The sequence below is a fragment of the Anabrus simplex genome, chromosome 2, assembly GCF_040414725.1.
Source record: "Anabrus simplex isolate iqAnaSimp1 chromosome 2, ASM4041472v1, whole genome shotgun sequence".
NCBI classification, from domain to species: Eukaryota; Metazoa; Arthropoda; class Insecta; order Orthoptera; family Tettigoniidae; genus Anabrus; species Anabrus simplex.
Genome location: NC_090266.1, coordinates 26030676 through 26049096, shown reverse-complemented (window position 1 = coordinate 26049096; position 18421 = coordinate 26030676). Strand labels below are relative to the sequence as shown.

Sequence of the window (18421 nt, the reverse complement as noted above, 5' to 3'; positions counted from 1 at the left end):
TATTTATTCAGAGACGAAGACTTTGCTGTGGTGAACTTTGAAAGTATCCATAATCCTCGTATACAGAGACATATAATTTTACGAGTGTTAAATTTTGAAAGTCTTGATGAATAATAACCGGTGACTTCGCTAATAGGTTAATCACCCAAGGTTTTTATGAACTCAGATTTATCAGTACTGCGAGTGACCTTGGAGACATCGACCCTCTCAGTCACATTGGACTGAGGTAGTAAATGATCATCTGCAACATCACCTGGAACATCGGGGTTCAACCTGGGCCTCGAAAGTTCGAGGCATCTATACCTTCTACCACCCCAGACAATCCAGCCGCTTCTGTACGGAATCCCTGGAATCTTCTGGAACGAGTTCCAACCTGCTTGGCTTGGTGAACTGGAGAATCCAAGCCATATTATAGGACTATGTGGAAGACAACTTATATCTACCTGGAGGTGATGTGCAATTTCATGTCTTATATGAATAAACTCATGTTCAGTCAAAGTCAAAGTTTTCTTGTAGATAGGACACTACCTCCTGTACCGAGCCCTAGCTACTAGTCACCCAGTTTTGGCCCTGAGAACTATATACTTGTTTACTTAAAAATAATCTGAGAGTCGGGCTCTTTTACCGGTACAATATGGTACTTATGCACAAAATATTACGGTCCTCACTTGAGAGTGTGACTTCTACCAGGGATGTTGTTCGCTATTTGAAGTGCTAGTAGGTGAGATTTATTTGAAATTCATACAAAGAAAACAGGAATTTAATGGTAAAGCATCTTGTTCCGATCTTCTACAATTTAAAGGTGTCAGCCTCAGAGTCTAGACGTAGCTTGCTTGCCTCTTACCCGGAGGCCCCGCGTTCGATTCACGGGCAGATCAGGGATTTTACCCGGATCTCAGCGATGGTTTGAGATCCATTAAGCTTACGTGAGAACAATTGAGCAGCTCCCTGACGGTGGGATAGATGTCCACATCCAAGAAACGAGAGGATTCATCACGCTGAACACATGTCGCCTCGTAACCTGATAGCATTTGGGCTGAGCAATGCTCGCTTGGTAGGCCAAGGCCCACAAGGGCTTCAGTGCCATTGTTTGCTTGTGCAGGAGATGCTGGTTCATGATACCTACAGAGGTGAAGTAAAAAGGTAATGACATAACCTCCCACTCTGAAATAACGTGTAGACCGACGGACTCACCTTACTGGGAATATAGTACAGAATCTTGGTCATTCTACCAGATCATCCGACATAGAAGTCAGACCCGAAAAACAATTCAATTTTGTTGGTTTAGGAGTCCATGTCTGGGAATTCACGTTTACAACGTACCCTAAATCTTATAGCCACATCTCTGAATTTATATTTATTAATTTTATTTTAGTCGTTCATAGGAAAATACATATTCTTTTAAATATTGACGTAAGAAAACATTTTAATTCTTGTTCCAGATCTCGTGGGTCCGCCGTCGAGACTGGCACATCCTCACATCGGGAATGTTCACATACACCAATGACGAGAGATTTCAAGTTCTTCACGCGGAAGGCTCTGATGACTGGACCCTGCAGATCAAGTATGTGCAGAAGAGGGATAACGGCACTTACGAGTGTCAGGTAAGTAAAAACTTCATCTAACCTTTTTATTCTGAAAAAGAAGATACCTGTCCCCGTGATAGTGTCTGTAAACTACCACTATTAGCAGATCCAAAATGTGAAGTAATAAAATATTCTCACGTGATGTGCTTGGTGTCTGAACCGAGAAACTTGCTTAAAAAGGAAACGTATTAATGTTTTGTAGGCCTTTTCAGTCGTCAAATTAGCAGGGTGGGCTCCTCGGCTCGACTGCCCTACCCTTCCATTAAGCTGGTTGCTAGTGACGTCTCCGCTATCTCGCTGGGAAAAATGCTTGTAATTTGAAGGTTGAAAGGACCTAATGTTGCTGAATACTTTAGTACTTACAATTGGTGAAATTAATTTACTTTTCCTTCTGGGAACAGAACGTTTGGAGGAAATACTGCAATTGTTAAGATGGGAGTGTGTAAATTTCTCCACCTATTTAGCGCTCATATAAATACAGTGGGTACAACCATCATGATATCGTTGGAGATATATTAAAGCAGTAGCTTCAGCGGATGGATCATAGACTACCCTAAGTATCTTAACAAATGCATGATGGGATTTGGATTAGGGGATTCAGCTTCCTTACTGTGCTTCAGTTGGTTATATTCCAATCCTCTCTCCAATAATCAGAACTTTCCTTAGTGTTGTTCTATGAGTCTTCTTGTACGGTCAGGCTAGAATGAACAGTTAATTTCGCAATGAAGCATCCCATTCATCTCGAGTATGCTATTGAACGCATTTTTCACATTATTTTCTCCCTTTGTGGGAAGTTGGTCAGCAAGGTGACGTGCTATGAATTTCATCTGAAAACTACTGTCCAGTAAATCTCGACATTCGTAAACTCTGCATCTTCTGTGCCATGTTGATGTATAGCAGTTGATAACAGAGTTTCATGTTATTGGAATTCCCCCTCCAATGTGTAATACGACTGATGCTGTGGAATATGACCTATCGTATTTGATTATTTGTGATTATCTTGCCAATAACGCAACACAATATGATGTTTTTAGTTACAAAATTCTGCAGTTGATTGAAGTGTAATTATTTGCAATTTGGTCGCCTTTCAAACAACTGAGACAGATCTTGCGACTGTAATTAATTTCATACTGGCATTGACACACATAGTTGAATTTAAGACACCCGTAGTGAAAATGTGAAACATCATGAAGTTGATACAATGAGGAAATCGAAGTGTGCGATCTGGTGGAATGTTCGTAAGATCCGCTGGCCTTGCTTCCTTCTAGCTTGTCCGCTACTGTATAATGAGGAAACAGCGTGTTACATTCAAGAAAAAGGACTAGGTATTGTAAACTTTGGCACTTGTTCCCCGAAGTTTAATACTCAAATTGTTTGCGTTTACTTAGACCTAACTCATGCAAGATTGTCTTCATTTTGAAGCCTGCTATAGCGTTATGATTACTACGTAGCTGACTGATGAGCAATCGTAGATCTTTTGGCGATTCAGCCTGTACAGAAAAAGTGATATTATGTCTGAAGTAAGCCTCGAGCTGTGAAACCGATTACATATTAAAATCTCATGCTACTTTGAAATTTTCTCGAGTTTCTGGACGTTTAAACTTAATTTAAAGCCTCGCCTAGTACATATAACCATAAGTAATACATAATAGCACTGGGTGTCAGATAAAAAAATGTTATAGGTTAGCGACAGGGTAAAATGTCACCGTCGGTGCACAACTAAGGAGTCAACCACCAGGTACATCAACATCGCGTTCTGGAGTGAAAAGTACAATCTGGTTCACCTGTCATCCCTTGATATTCCTTCCTTGTCCTATCGATTATAAGGAAGCATAGGCGTGCTTTGACAGAGAAAGTGGCTGTTTTGAAGCTTGGAATTAATCTTTTCTGTTACGTGTTTAACGCCGCACTAACACATGGAAGGTTTTCTGGGATTGGCTACGATTGGGAATGTAGCGGCCGTGGCATTAAGGTAGAGCCCAGCATTTTTCTGGTGTGAAAATTGGAAACCACGGAAAACACCTTTTCATTTTCTTTTCATATTTATTCAGCACAGGATAAGTTATTTTATTTTTATTTTATTTTCATTATTCCATAATAAATGGCTAAGTAGTGTAAGTGTGGGAACTGTGGGTGTGGACAGGCAATAAGGTGTATGAGGGAGGAGTTGGACTTTGAGGGAGGTAATTAGAATTCTCTTGGAGGACAGGAAGGAGAGTAGGCCACCCTCAAAAAGGGTACAGGATACAGTAGGTGTAAACGAGAGACGGGGAGGAAAGTGGGGGAATTGTTGAAGACAGACGGTCTAATGTTTTAAGGGGAAGGAGACTGAAGACTAAGGGCACTATTCAGGATCAGAATTCAGGACAGGTGTCTGTGAGAAATCGGTGCGAGTCACTGCTGGTAGAGGAACCGAGGAATAATGAGGAACATCGAACTGTCAATGAGAAGTGTGGAAGTAGGAGGAAAGGAAACGAGAGAAAATGGAAATGTACAACAGAGAATAGGGAAAGACAGGTGGAACAGGGTCATGGGAGGGAGAAACGTGAGGGGAAAGTAGATTCTGCAGAAGTGAGGAAAGGTACGGTTGACAAGGAGGGGAGGTGAACAAGTGATTTTGGTAGGGTTGAGGCCCTGGTCATGGGCGATTCCATTGTTAAACAAGTGGGGAAAGTGTGTGGAGGAAAGGACATCAAGATATAGAGTTTTCCAGGTATTAAATTGAGGCAGATATTGAGGGAAACACAAGAGTGGGAGGAGGGAAAGGAGAAGGTGGTAGTGATTCAGGTACCAAAAACGTAAGGCAGGCAAGTATAAATACCAACATAGTTTGGGAAGTGTGGGATCTGGAAAATGCATCACGGATGAAGTTTAAGGAAGCGGAGATTTGTATGAGTGGAATACCGCGTAAGAGGGATACTGATTGGAAGGTGATTGGGGATTAAAATGAGACAATATAGTGGGTATGTGGGTCTGGGAGTGAGATTTGTAGATCCTAATGTGTGAGTAGGAGATACGGATGTGCGCTCAGATGGCCTTCACTTAAACCACAGTGGTACATATAAGTTAGGGAATTTGTTTAGACTGGTTATAGGGAGGTACATTCAGGTAAACGGAGTGCTCTATGGAGTGGTCATAAGGGTACAGGGATCTGAAAGTCAAGTAGGGATGATATGAAAATGTTAGTGCTGAATTGTAGAAGGACTGTATTGTAAATAAAGATATAGAATAAAGTAATTTAATAGATATATACTTATCAGATAATGTAATAGGAGTTGAACCATGGCTGAGAAACGATACAATGGATGCAGAAATATTATCATGGAACTGCAATGTATATCGTAGAGATAGGATAGGAATGTTAGGAGGGGGAGTATTAATTCTGGTCAAAGAAGAATTTGTAAGCTACGGAAAGTTAATCATGACAAACATGAAATTCTAGGTGTCAGGCTCATCTGCAAACAAAATAGGCAACTTGATGTCTTTGGAGTGTACAGGCCGGGAAAGGGAAGCGCTGACGCTGATTCAGAATTATTTGATAAGATAATCATGAATGTGGGAACCGATGTGGGAAGGAACGTGATTGGATCGGGTGATCTCAATTTAGCAAATGTCAATTGGGAAGGTAATGCGAACGACCAACAAAGGGCAAATAAGTTAATATGGGAAGGTAAGCTGATTCAGAAAGTGATGAAACAAACTAGAGGGAATAATATTCTGCATGTAGTGTTAGAGAAACTAGATGATCTCTATACAGAAGCCGAAGTAATAGATGGTGTTAGTGATCACGAAGCCGTTTTTGTCGGAGTCAAAATAAATGGGATAGGAAGGAAATTATGAAAATTAGGACTATTAGGCAGCACGATATGGCTGATAAAACAGGCATGAGGGAGTTTTTAAAAGGTAAATATGATACGTGGAAAGCTATAAAAGAACATGTAAACAGGCTATGGGATGGGTTTAAAGCAATAGTCGGGGAATATAAAACCAGGTTTGTACCTTTAAAGGAGGTAATGAATGGTAAAGATCCACTATATTATAACAGAGAATTAAAGACATTAAGAAAGAGGTGCAGGTTTGAAGGAAATAGGTTTGAAATGGCTGTGGAAGGAAGGAAAATTTGAAGGAAGTTACTAGGAAATAGAATCTAGCAAAGAAGTCAGCTAAGGATAACATGATGGCAAGCATAATTGGCGGTCATAGAAATTTTAGTGAAAAATTGAAGGGTAAATATTGGTACTTTAAGGCAGAAACTGGTTCCAAGGAATACATTTCAGGAATCATTATGAACAAGGCGAGTGTGTATGCGAGGATCTACAAAAAGGCAGAAGTATTCATCCAGCAGTATGTAAAGATTGTTGGTTACAATGATAATGTCCAGATAGAAGAAGGGAATAATACTAAAGAAGTATTAAAATTCACCTATGATAACAATAACATTAACAGTAAGAAACAAATTTGAAAAATAGGAAACCAGTTGGAATTGATATGGTTTCATTGGGTATACTAAAGAAAATGGGTTGGGATATAAAACTATATCTCAAGTACTTATTTGTATAATGTTTGCATGAAAAAGCTTACCAAACTAGCGGAGAATTGCTAGAGTAGCCCCTATTTATAAAGAAAAAATGATGGACATAAAGCTGAAATTTACAGGCCAGTCAGTTTGACATGCATTGCATGTGAGCTTTGGAAAAGCATTCTTTCTGATAATATTAGACGTGTTTGCAAAGTTAATAACTGGTTCGATTGAAGGCAGTTCGGGTTCAGGACAGATTATTCCACTGAAGCTCAACCTTTAGGATTCCATGAAGATATAGCAGACATCCTAGATTCAGGAGATCAAATGGTCTGTCTCGCGATTGACTTGTCTAAGGCATTTGATGGGGTAAATCATGGGAGACTACTGGCAAAAATGAGTGAAATTGGACTAGACAAAAGATTGACTGAATTAGTGGTTATATTTCCAGAAAATATAACTCAGATAATTAGAGCAGGCGAATCGTTATCTGACCCTTTAATAATTAAGTGGGTAATTCCTCAAGGCAGTATTATTGGACCTCTATGTGTTTTATATATATCAATTATATGAGTAAAGAGGTGGAATAAGAGATAACGCTTTTCGCAGATGATGTTTTTCTGTACAGAGTAATAAATAAGCAACTGCAAAATGTGAGCAACTGCAACGTGATATGATGATAAACGGGGATGAAAGTCAGGTTGTGAGTTTCACAAATAGGAAAAGTCCTCTCAATTTTAATTACTGCGTTGATGGGGTGAAAGTTCCCTTTGGGGATCATTGTAAATACCTAGGTATAAATATAAGGAAAGATCTTCATTGGGGTAATCATATAAATATGATTGTAAATCTCTGCAGATAGTTATGAGTGTATTTAGTGGTTGTAGTAAGGATGTAAAGGAGAGGGTATACCACTCTCTGATAAGACCCCAAATCGAGTATGGTTCCAGTGTATGGGACCCTCGCCAGGAGTACTTGATTCAAGAAATGGAAATAATTCAACGAAAATTAGCTCGATTTGTTCTGGGTTATATCCGACAACAGAGTAGCGTTACAAAAATATTGCAAAGTTTATTTTAAAGTTTGGGCAGGGAAGGCTTGAAAAAAAGTAGTCGAGCTGCTTGACTAAGTAGTATGTTCCGATCTTTTGGTGGATAGATGGCGTGCATTACATTAGTAGATGTATAAGTTTGAGTGGTGTCTTTAAAAGTAGGAACAATTACAATTTGGAGATGAAGAGGCAAATTGAGGCAATTATTCAATTGGAATAACTTACCGAGGGAGATGTTCAATAAACTTCCAATTTCTTTGAAGTCATTCAACAAATGGGTAGGAAAAAACAAATATGGGATCTGCCACCTGGGTGACTGCCCTAAATGCAGATCAGTATTGATTGACTGATTGATTGATTGATTGATTGATTGATTGATTGATTGATTGATTGATTGATTGATTGATTGATTGATTGATTGATTAATCTTCAGAGCTTCTGACGGAGGGATTCGAGGCTACTATCACCCTAATGCGCAACTTTAACCGCACGCCCATCTCGCGTGGTAGTCTGGAATTACTCGCAGTAGAAACGTTTATCAGTAATATCCAAGGAGAAAACGTAAAATATGTCAAAGTGAGACAAAATCGTTCAAAAATCATTATCGAAGAGCGTGGTGTGGTGGGAGTTGCTGTATAAAACGGCGTCTTCCACCCAATTACACACGATTTCTTATAGAGTAAATAACGCCTGCTTAAAATTCATTGTTACGGAAGTTTGGGCTTTTGAATTAAACTCAATTAATTTCTGACATGTTCAATTTAGTCCAAAGAGCCAACATAATTATTTCCTTCAACAAGCCTACTCATAAACCGATCTCGTGCTTTAAGTGTGTGTGTTACTTGTAGGCTTAATTATGGAAGAATAAAACTAAGCCAGACCATCTTGAAATATATTCGGTCGACGTCTATTCCTGCGGGGAGGGTTATATCTTACGAAATGCAATTTTAAATTGAACACGTTACGGTATGTCTTGGGCACAGGTTTTGTTACACATTCATATTCAGACTGGAGGACCAAACCTATCTTCTTTTCGTCCACGCAGCACCTCTCTTCTAGCGCACAAATTAACGTCACACTGGTTTAAAACACACAAACACTGAGTGCATCTGAAGAATAAAATATATTGCGTTGCTGTACGAGCGGGTGCAAGCCCCTTTCTCCTTTCACTAGGGTGACCTATTGTCACTGTGTGAGCTTACAGTAAGCACCATTTACGATAAGTGAAAGCACCACGTGGCCTTGGAGCTATAGTTTGAATTATATCAGGAAAAATGTGTGTTCAGTAAAAAAAATTAACTTACAAATTATTTGTCCCGTTAGATTCATGTGACATTCCTTTCAGTGACGCAGAAGTGATAGCAAAATGTAATCACATTATCCATGTCACTCCAACCTAACGAACGTATGACGATGCGTTTCACCGAGTGACCAGACAGGCAGATAATCTATTTTCTGATGCCCTGTAATATCCTCTAACACATTTTCATCCCCGGAATGATCGGTGGAATACCTGGTTTTAGAGCTTCTACAACGTCGTGTCAACACGTTTCTCCGAGCCGCAAAATTCTGCACCATCTGTATCAATGAGTGAACAATGGTGTAGGGTTAATAATAATTGCTATGGTCTACAGGGGTGGCTAATGAGTGAAAGCTGCTAACAAGGTTTTAACATGTTACACTGATGTTACAAGTTTATGCTCTCAGAACACCAGAATATTTCACGGAACAATTTACGATCTTACTTCGTCAAAAGGATTACATGGTCATTCCTGAAGCCTTCAAAGATAGGCCACTCTGTTAGCAGGACAAGAAGGCAGAATCCAACTAAATATTTAAAAGGACGGATATTCCCGGCGAGTTAAACAGGAGTAGAACTCACACTACCAACAGGTCCTAAGTGAATTCAATCAGTCATCAATGATCTGCATTTTTGACTGTCGCCCAGGTGACAGATTCCTTATCAGCTGTTTACCTCGGCTTTACTTAAACGTTTTCGACGAACGTGGACATTTATCGAACATTTCCCTTGATAATTTATTCCGATCATTTAGTCTTTATCTTATAAATGAATATTTGCCTAAGTTTGTCCTCTTGAATTCCAACTTTATTTTCGTATTATGATGTTTCCTACTTTTAAAACACCGCTCAAGCTTATTTGTCTACTAATATCATTCCACTCTATCTCTTCATGACAGCTTGTAATATACCACATAGTCCAACATCTCGCCTCCTTACTCCCAAGTCTTCCCAGTTGAATTTTTCAACATTTTCTTTACACTACTCGTTTGTCGGAAATCACCCAGAACAAATCCATCTGCTTTCCTTTTGAACTTTTCCAGTCGTCGTATGAAGTATTCATTGTAAGGGTCCCATACACTGGATACATACTCCTATTCTGGCCTACCAGAGAATTATACGCCCTCTTCTTTGCATCCTTAGAAACAACTGCTAAATACTAGCAAAACCATGTGAAGAGATCTGTAATCTTTCTTTACAACATTTGAATATGATTACCCCACTGACGATAATTCCTTATAATAACACCTACGTACATACAGTGTTCCCCATGATCTTCTATCACCCCATCAGCACAGTAATTAAACCTGAGAGGCCTCTTCCTCTTGGTAAAAATTAAAACTTGACTTTTCACAGCATTTGGCATCATACGTTTGTCTGCTGCCCATTTCACAACATTGTCTAGGTCGCTGCAGTGGCTCACAATCCTGCAACTCATTTACTACAGGGACTCTATACAGTAAAACATAATTCGTGATTCTAGTTCTTCAGTCACATAATTGATATACGAGAAAACATAAAGGTCCAAAAGTACTACCCTGCGGGACCCACTTTTAATCATTACAGGATCAGATAACACATCACCTACTCCAATTCTCTGATTTTTGTCAGCGACTTTTTTGTATAGTCCAACAGCCCTAATTTGCAACAGTTATCTCCTAAGATATACCCTACCACAGACTTTTGATAGGTCAACAGATGTAGAGTCCATTTGACCTCCTGATTCTAAAGTAGATGGAGTAACTATTCCTACACCCGAACTGTGAGATCACGTTAGAAAGGGCTGGCTACTAAGAGAAAAGAGATATTGAAAACATGATTCACAATCCAAAAGAAATAACATTTAAAAATGTATAATGGGACACGAGTGCCTGACGGCACAGAAGAATTCAATCATGCTAATCTGTAAGAAGAAAACTAGAGCCAAAATATATTAGAAGTTAAAACTTTGCAAATTTCTAGTCCAAAACCAAAACCAAACCAAACCCCATGGCACTACAGCCCTTGAAGGGCCTTGGCCTACCAAGCGACCGCTGCTCATCCCGAAGGCCTGCAGATAACGAGGTGTCGTGTGGTCAGCACGACGAATCCTCTCGGCCGTTATTTTTGGCTTTCTAGACCGGGGCCGCTATCTCTCCGTCAGATAGCTCATCAATTCTAATCACGTAGGCTGAGTGGACCTCGAACCAGCCCTCAGGTCCAGGTAAAAATCCCTGACCTGGCCGGGAACCGAACCCGGGGCCTCCGGGTGAGAGGCAGGCACGCTACCCCTACACCACGTGGCCGGAAATTTCTAGTCACAGTGAAGAAAATATAATAAAGGGGGATGAGGGTTCGCACTCGTGATACTTTTATAAGTTCATTTGTTCTAGAAGAAACTCTACATGGTCAAAATAGGAACGATGAACGTTATTGGCCTACATTTTATCACATAAGATCGCCGAAAGGATCTCCGTTGGCCACTAGACGTTAATTTACGCATTGTTTATTAGCCAATCAGTCATCCTTGTCATTGCCCCAAGCGGCCAGCCACCCGACTCAGTCAGGTTCGCAGCCAGTCGACGACGACGATGAGCAAGACCTTAGCAGGTGATATTGTAACGTTCCAGACGTCACAGTATAATTATGTTAATTTTATTATGTGTAATTAATTCAGGAATTTAACGTCATGATATTTATCTTGGTATGTAATTTTATTATAATTCTTGGTTGATCATTTGCTCACTATCATTTCATTACTTTGTAACTACGACTTGTAAACGAGGGCTGAATATCCTAATATTAACTTAGATTCTTGCGACATTCGTTTAAATTTAACTTGCAGTAGATTTTCCTCTATCTTGCCACATCACTGAGGAAGAAGGAAGGACAAATTTAGACATCAAATTCTGGGAAAAGCGAGCACGTGTTCAAGCGTTGTAACGACAGCTACTGTATTTCGACCAGAATAATTCAAACTGATCACAGCCTATATTTTCAAAGGAGCGTCATGTTGCCATGGATACTGAGTGAAAGGGCAAATAGAAGAACAGTTGATATCATGGTTGGGACCTATCAACTTTAATATTTGGAGTGGGGAGAGACGTGTCAACTGATTGGACCACGTTTAGCGACCTGTAATTAGAGCCAGAAAAGGTTATAAAAGGGCGTGTTGGAGCTCTTGGCTTCATTCTTGATCTTCTTCTATCTTGTATTTCGCTTGAGGTCTGATAACTTGTCTTATGGTTGTTGTACCATAGTGGACTAGTGTGATAGTTTATCACTTCTACATTTATTACTTCGTTACCACGACGTGGTACTTAGAAATTTCTGAATGATGGGTGTATAGCCACTCTCATCAGGAAGTACGAACAGCTCTGTATTAGACCAGTTTATACCAGTCTAAGACAATAGGTAGTATTAAACTAGATAGAAATGAAACTTCAGTGCACATTTTCAGTAAAGTTGGAAGGATTATTAATTGAGTATCCTCTCCACATAACCCAAGGAGGTTTTTCTAACTATGACTTAGGGCTCATCTCCAATATATGGGATAGAGCATAACAGGGAGTGATAGTTTCAAAGCTATCATCCAATTAGTGGTTGATGCAATTTGCAAGGCAGGAATGGTACTTAGCTGCAGATGAAGATATCTCAAAGACGACCGGTGATGTCCCAGCTACAAGGATGGATGCTTTCCAAGGACCAGCAGAACAAGACTACATAGTGAGCAAGCGAGTTAAAAATATTGCAAGTTTTCGCGAAGTAGAGTCATTCAACTTTTTGTTAAATTCATTTCCTATTTTAAATTCAGTTCTCGTTAAACCGTCGTCATTTATATTCAATATAATAAATAGTATTTTCCTAGTTTACTTTAATCAATCTGCCTTAATTAGCCTTTTGATTTCTAATTCTCCTGCTTAATGATTAGTGCACTATCACCCCACTCCTGTGATAAGAGTCCGTCCAAGCTTGATTATAAATTTTTATCTTTAAGTCATCAACTTAAAGATTGGCGCCCTTAGCTTGCATGTTTGCATTTCTCGTTCAATTATTGTTCTCCAAGAGGGGAAGTCACAATATTTGTTACGAGAAGGCTGATTTGGGTGCAGTTAGTGGCAACTTAATATATATAATATAAATGATATGCCAACCCCTAGCTTCTAATTTGCAACACCGGTCGATAAAGCGGTACATATAGGAAGGTTAGAGAAGCGGAATCAGAGACTCTTGTATCTGAAGGGAGTTGAACATTTCACCAATAAATGATACTAAAGCAAGACATTTAATGTTCTGCCCAAATCTGTGGGAGGTGTCCTGCATGTGAAGCTACCAGATTGATGACAGCCTCATCCGTAGAGTTGCTCCTCATTTGGCCTTAAACCCCTCAGTCTTGTATTAAACTTATTCGACCAATAAGCAATCGAACCCGGAACCTCGGATTAAGAGAGGCACTTTTACCTCCGCACCACGGGACTTGCAATAATAATAATAATAATAATAATAATAATAATAATAATAATAATAATAATAATAATAATAATAATAATAATAATAATAATAATAATAATAATAATAATTTTCCTCCCTCGGTACGTTTTAAGGTGCTCGTGGTCAACCAAATGTAGTGACCGCAGTTAATGGTAGTGGTTTCTGGCGCATCACCTTATTCTGGTGCTATGGTCGATACTGAGATGTTTGTCTTAAGAATCTACGCAAACAATTGAGAATTATTTGTATTTCCTTATGTAATTAATGCCAGTGTTCTTCACCTCTGATGTCTTTTTCTCTGTCTCAGTCACATGTTAAGTATTGCACACTTTGCATTTTCTCTCTGGCATTCGTAAATTACGGTAAGTCCTTTCCTTCTTGTGCTTGAAGATAATTGAATTGTGGACTGAACCTCACTTCCACAGTGGTATGGGTTAAAGAGGGTGATAAGCCCGCAGCTGGAGTTTTGCCGCATCCATTTGCTGTCGTGTAAATGAGCCACGGTCAATTAAGAACTGTCTCCAGTTTGGCTTTCTCCGAGAGGAGACATGCCATCAGCTAATAAGCCTCTCAGTGAAAATCGATTACAGTCAATTGATAGAAATGTGGAAACTTGAGTTAATTCCCCGCGAGAGGGAACAACTTGGAGATAATAGAGTCGTTACTGAAAGTAATACGAGTCTTCCTCCACAACATTTTACTTTACTCTGTCCCACAGCTCACCTCTTAAAAACTGCCATTAACATTCAAGGATCCTTCTTTTCTTTCCGATGATAGTGTTATATCCATGATGGCAGCCTTTGGCGAGAATGACCATGTCAAAGTAGAACTGGATTGCCACCCTCATTCCACACAGTCAAACCTCTTTCTTACTTTGGCTTTGTTAGGGCATGAAGTTGCTCCGTAGACAGTGATGCTCATAAAATTGGCTTACATCTTGACGGTTAGTGTAGAAAGTATTAAAAGCACGACTTAGGCATATGAAGGTCAGCCTAGTAGTTAGTCAATATCTGCTGCCATTTTAGTCATCTACTTTCAGTATTCGAGTGTCTAGAATTCTTAATTCAGTACACGATTACGGGATGAGTTATTTTTTGCCTAGTACCTAATTAGTAGGTTCCATTTGTTATCTCAGTTGGGCACACCCGTTAGCTCAGCACTTGACCAGTTGGGCACTCTTGTTAGCCTCGTGCCTGATCGGTTGATCACCATTGTCAGTCAAGTATCTGATCATGGTTTCAGATTTGTTAACCTAGTATCCAATCATGGTTTCAGATTTGTTATCGTAGTACTTGTAGACATGTTGCTATTTATTATCCTAATGCCTGATTACACTGATTACGTATTGAGGCCTATAAACCTAGTACATGATCACGTGTTCGAATTTGGTAGTCTAATATTGAATCATGTTCGTTAGCCCTGTGGTTGAGCACTCTAAGTTGCGTACTCTGATCACTGTGCATATTTGGGAGAGGTGCGAGTGATCGAAAACCATCATAGTCATCATCATAGTGTATTTGTTCTCATAACGTTATCTAATGGGCCAACATGACTAATAAATGTCCAAATGCTGTGAGTGGTGTATATCTGTTGTTAATAGGTCTGATAAACAACGCACTTATCAGAAACAAATTATTTCAGGCCTTGTGAAATATTTAAAGTACGTCATGGGTGATAAGTTCTATCCAACGTACATAACCTGAAAAACTAGAAAACTAAGGTCGTCCGCTTTGCATTCCAGAGACATTGTAGCCCGTGATATGTTCCTTCAGCTATGAAATTATATATCAGAAAATGTGCATACGGAAAAATGATATTTACATGACTACTAGCCTGAGAACTCATTTCCATCAACAACTCAATAACCTTAAAAATCTGACCAGGCTATAAGATCTAGTCGAGTCTCCTCCATTTATCACTTGATGTTAAGAAAGTAACATTGATGCAACATAGTCTACAATAAGGGGCCCTTCCACAAACATCGGTGAGAAGTGGTTTTTTTGCATCCTCTGTGATTTGTAAATCTGTAGGCCACGCAGTGGTTGCATAAAATAGCATTTTGCTGTTTAATACTATTTTATTGTCAGTAATAAAAACCAGTGAAATAAATAATCACAAAATTGAAAGAATCGTGCCTAACACACATGAAAATCTGTCCTCTAAAGCAGAAGATGCATATAGGATATATTTGTGCTCCCCAAAAATTTATGATATAAAACGTGTTGTCAGTTAGAATATAATAAATTGATGCATCGACATGACAGTTCAGGTGACTGAAATTAACATTATGTGTTTTGATGATAGCCGTTTTACACTACGCAAACAGTGGCCGCTGCAGAAAGGAGGAGTAACTAGACTATTGAACGTTAACTGTTTATGCTTGAATTTGTTAAGGTATTCATATACTCGCCTAGTCCCATGTAATTACTGTGAACAAAGAATTAATCCTTTCGTCATTGATCACTGCAGCCTGAATACTCTACTGACTATTGTTGTTCATACACTACATGGATCATTTACTGAAAGGTACACAGTAAAATGGCAGTGCGGGCGGTGGGGAGGGGTTCCAATTGGGTAGAAATGTAATTAATAGCTTGTCCAATGCTGGCGACTTGGTATTAGTTATACATTGTACCAAGGCCTACAGTCTAAAGGCCACCACACATAGAAAACTAAACTAGGCTACGTTGCGCTATGCTATGGAAACCAAGGAAGAACATCGCTCAAATCTATGGAATGGCACACACATACTGCTATGTTAATCTGAGCAAAGCAAAGCCAAGCTAAATTGTACAGATCACCATTGGGGCGATTTGGTTTAGCGCAAACACAATCGCATTTTTTCCGGCATCTGGCAAGGAGTCGTGTCATGTGTATGGGTTTCGTGAAATAATTCAATATAGTACCTATTGATGGTTTCTGCATTTGTTAATTATCATGGAAGGCAGACAAAAGAGATATCTTACTGTGCCGTACTCTACGATATATGTTTGCATTTCGTATTTACACAATTCTTTAGTATAATATATTTAAGATGAATTTTCCTTTACACATGAGCATAGGAAAATGAAGACAACGAAAGTTGTTGTGATGGACTGCATATCCGTGTGTGGCTGGGAGGCAGGGAAGTAATGCATACCAAGAGCATAGTCAGATACGTGGGATATAGATCTGTTATTTTTACATATATTTGTGCTATATTTTGTGTGCTTCATATTCCTTCTTTCTTAATATCATACTCAAAAATACAGAGAGGTTCATGATACTGCTCCTCATTAGTCTTCATTTTCATTGCATTACATTCTGTCAGTGTAGTCACAGCCACGGACTGCTCTAATACCACGGCCTCAGAGGGCTTCCTTCAACTTCGGAAACAGGACTCATGTCTAGCGAGAACGGAGAGTGATTCAAGGCCTCCCAATGCCATTGTTTGCGACATGACAACGTGCGTTGTCCTGCAACGGGATAGGGTGATCGCTTCGCAATAAAAATGGATGTTTGGGCCGCACAACCCGACGCAGATGTTGCAATAGTAATCACTGTTTTCGATCTGTCCCTAAGGTACAGCATCACACCCTCGCAGTTGTATGCCACAATCTGCACAAGCTTCACCAGACTGCGTTCCTGTCAACATTTCTGAGGACGTGGCGAACCTGGGTGACGCCATTCATTCGACTGACGCTTTAATTCATGCCTGTAGGTGCGTGGCCACATCCCATCAATGGCGACAATACGCTGCAGGAATGCGTCTACTTTGTTGCGGTATTTGTTCAGGTGGATGACAGCCGCTGAATACCTGTGTAATTTCTGTGCGTCGGGGCGCAATTTTTCTCACGTTCAAACATTTCGTCAGTATGTGCCGCACCATTTGATGACTCAACGCCACACAGAAACACACTCCCAACTGGATGACCGTCAAATTCACACTATTCGTCGACAAGCCCTCGACTGCAATGCTGCGAGCCTTTGCACACCCAGTGTTCATGCTCATATGCGGCGCTCAGTAATGTTGGTAACCGCTCGCCCTTGCTCGGGCGTGAAAATGTAGCATCGTACGCCTCTCGTACGGTCCTGCCGACCTCGGCAGCGGTCGAAGTGGAGATGTGACGATGGATGGTGAAGGGACCCGATCCCTAGTGAAGGCACGCCCGGCCGGGTGAGAGCCCGTGCTCGGCGGCCTATGAAATTTTAGTTGGCGGCCACTCGGTCGGCCAACGGAGCAAAGAAAGTCTGTGCCCCGCAGGCCGCACTCGTCGGCGGCGGGCTACGACGCTCTCTTCCATATCTTATCTGCGCATGCCCGATCTCCTACGAGTGTCTCTATGTTGTTGCTACTTTATTTACAGCCCTCGTAACTTAGCTTTCCGTGTGTGTTGTCCTCAACATCTTGGAGCTTGAAGAAACGTACAGTGCGCAAGATATGAAACTTAGCATTTGCAAGACTAAGGGAAGATACCTGAAAACTGCACGCCAAGTCGGGAATTCAAAACTGAGTCAGGTCAATCATATCAAGAATCTAGGAGTGTATTCACCCAGGATTGTAGTATAGTAAGTGAAACTGAATCGAGGTGCTGCGAAGCTAATGCAGTTAGCTCGCAGTTGCAATGAATAGTATTCTGTAAAGTAGTAGACAGCTACCGAACAATACTATCCTTACATTAGACTTTCCTGTAAAGCGGTAAACGCTCGGTGGACGTGGTGTAAGTTAAGAGCAACCGAAATGGGAATGGTGTAAACACGTGGGAACAATTTTACTCCAAATGAGGACTTAAAGGCTGTAAGAATGAAATTCGATTGATAGAACTGTATGCTTAAACCGACTTTGATCGTGGAGTAGGCAAATAATGGATTCTGCTGGGTATGGGAAGTGGAAGGGGAATAGGTGTTGATAATTGAAGTCGGTTTTAATGATTCAGTAATACGACGCGATGAACTAAATGAGGCCACAGAGCTCGTTGCAAATACAGGATTGTGGATAAACGTAGTTAATTCACAGACACCTGCAGACTGAACCCTGAAAACCACAACATTTCATAATGGAGGTGTATGTTCGAGTGATCGTTCTCGGCTCTGAAGATGACTGGTTGACATTCGACAAGGGAGCTACACTTTATGTAAGATTGTGTTATTTATTTTGTGTCTTGAACAGTCGGGTATATTTATTTTAATCGCTTGTGACAGTATTTGTGTTTTATTTCCAACTAGGTCTTCTGTTAAATATTTCTACAATCACTCATCCAAATTAAGATGGCGTGTCATGTCCGATTTTAAAACTCACGCTACTGAGTGCGAAGCGAAGAGAAACTGAATATACACCTGATGATTGGAGACTATGAGCTGAAAAACACGTGATGGGGTGCGTGGAAGATATATAGACTCTGCACGGCGCTGTATTCATTACCGGGAATAACTGGTGACTGAAACTATTGCTTCGTGGCCGTATCTACGAGAATTGATGGAATTATGTGGGCTATCACACAAAGGCTCGAGCGTTGT

General features: G+C 40.2%; 1 protein-coding gene across 1 annotated transcript in view; it reads left to right on the top strand.

Moving 5' to 3' along the window:
* The window catches only part of LOC136863445 (opioid-binding protein/cell adhesion molecule), a 707217-nt gene that overhangs the window by 186785 nt on the left and 502011 nt on the right, over positions 1-18421 (top strand). The window contains exon 3 of the mRNA XM_068225932.1: positions 1443-1604. Coding sequence (XP_068082033.1) covers positions 1443-1604 — 162 coding nt within the window. The remainder of the gene's footprint in view (positions 1-1442; positions 1605-18421) is intronic.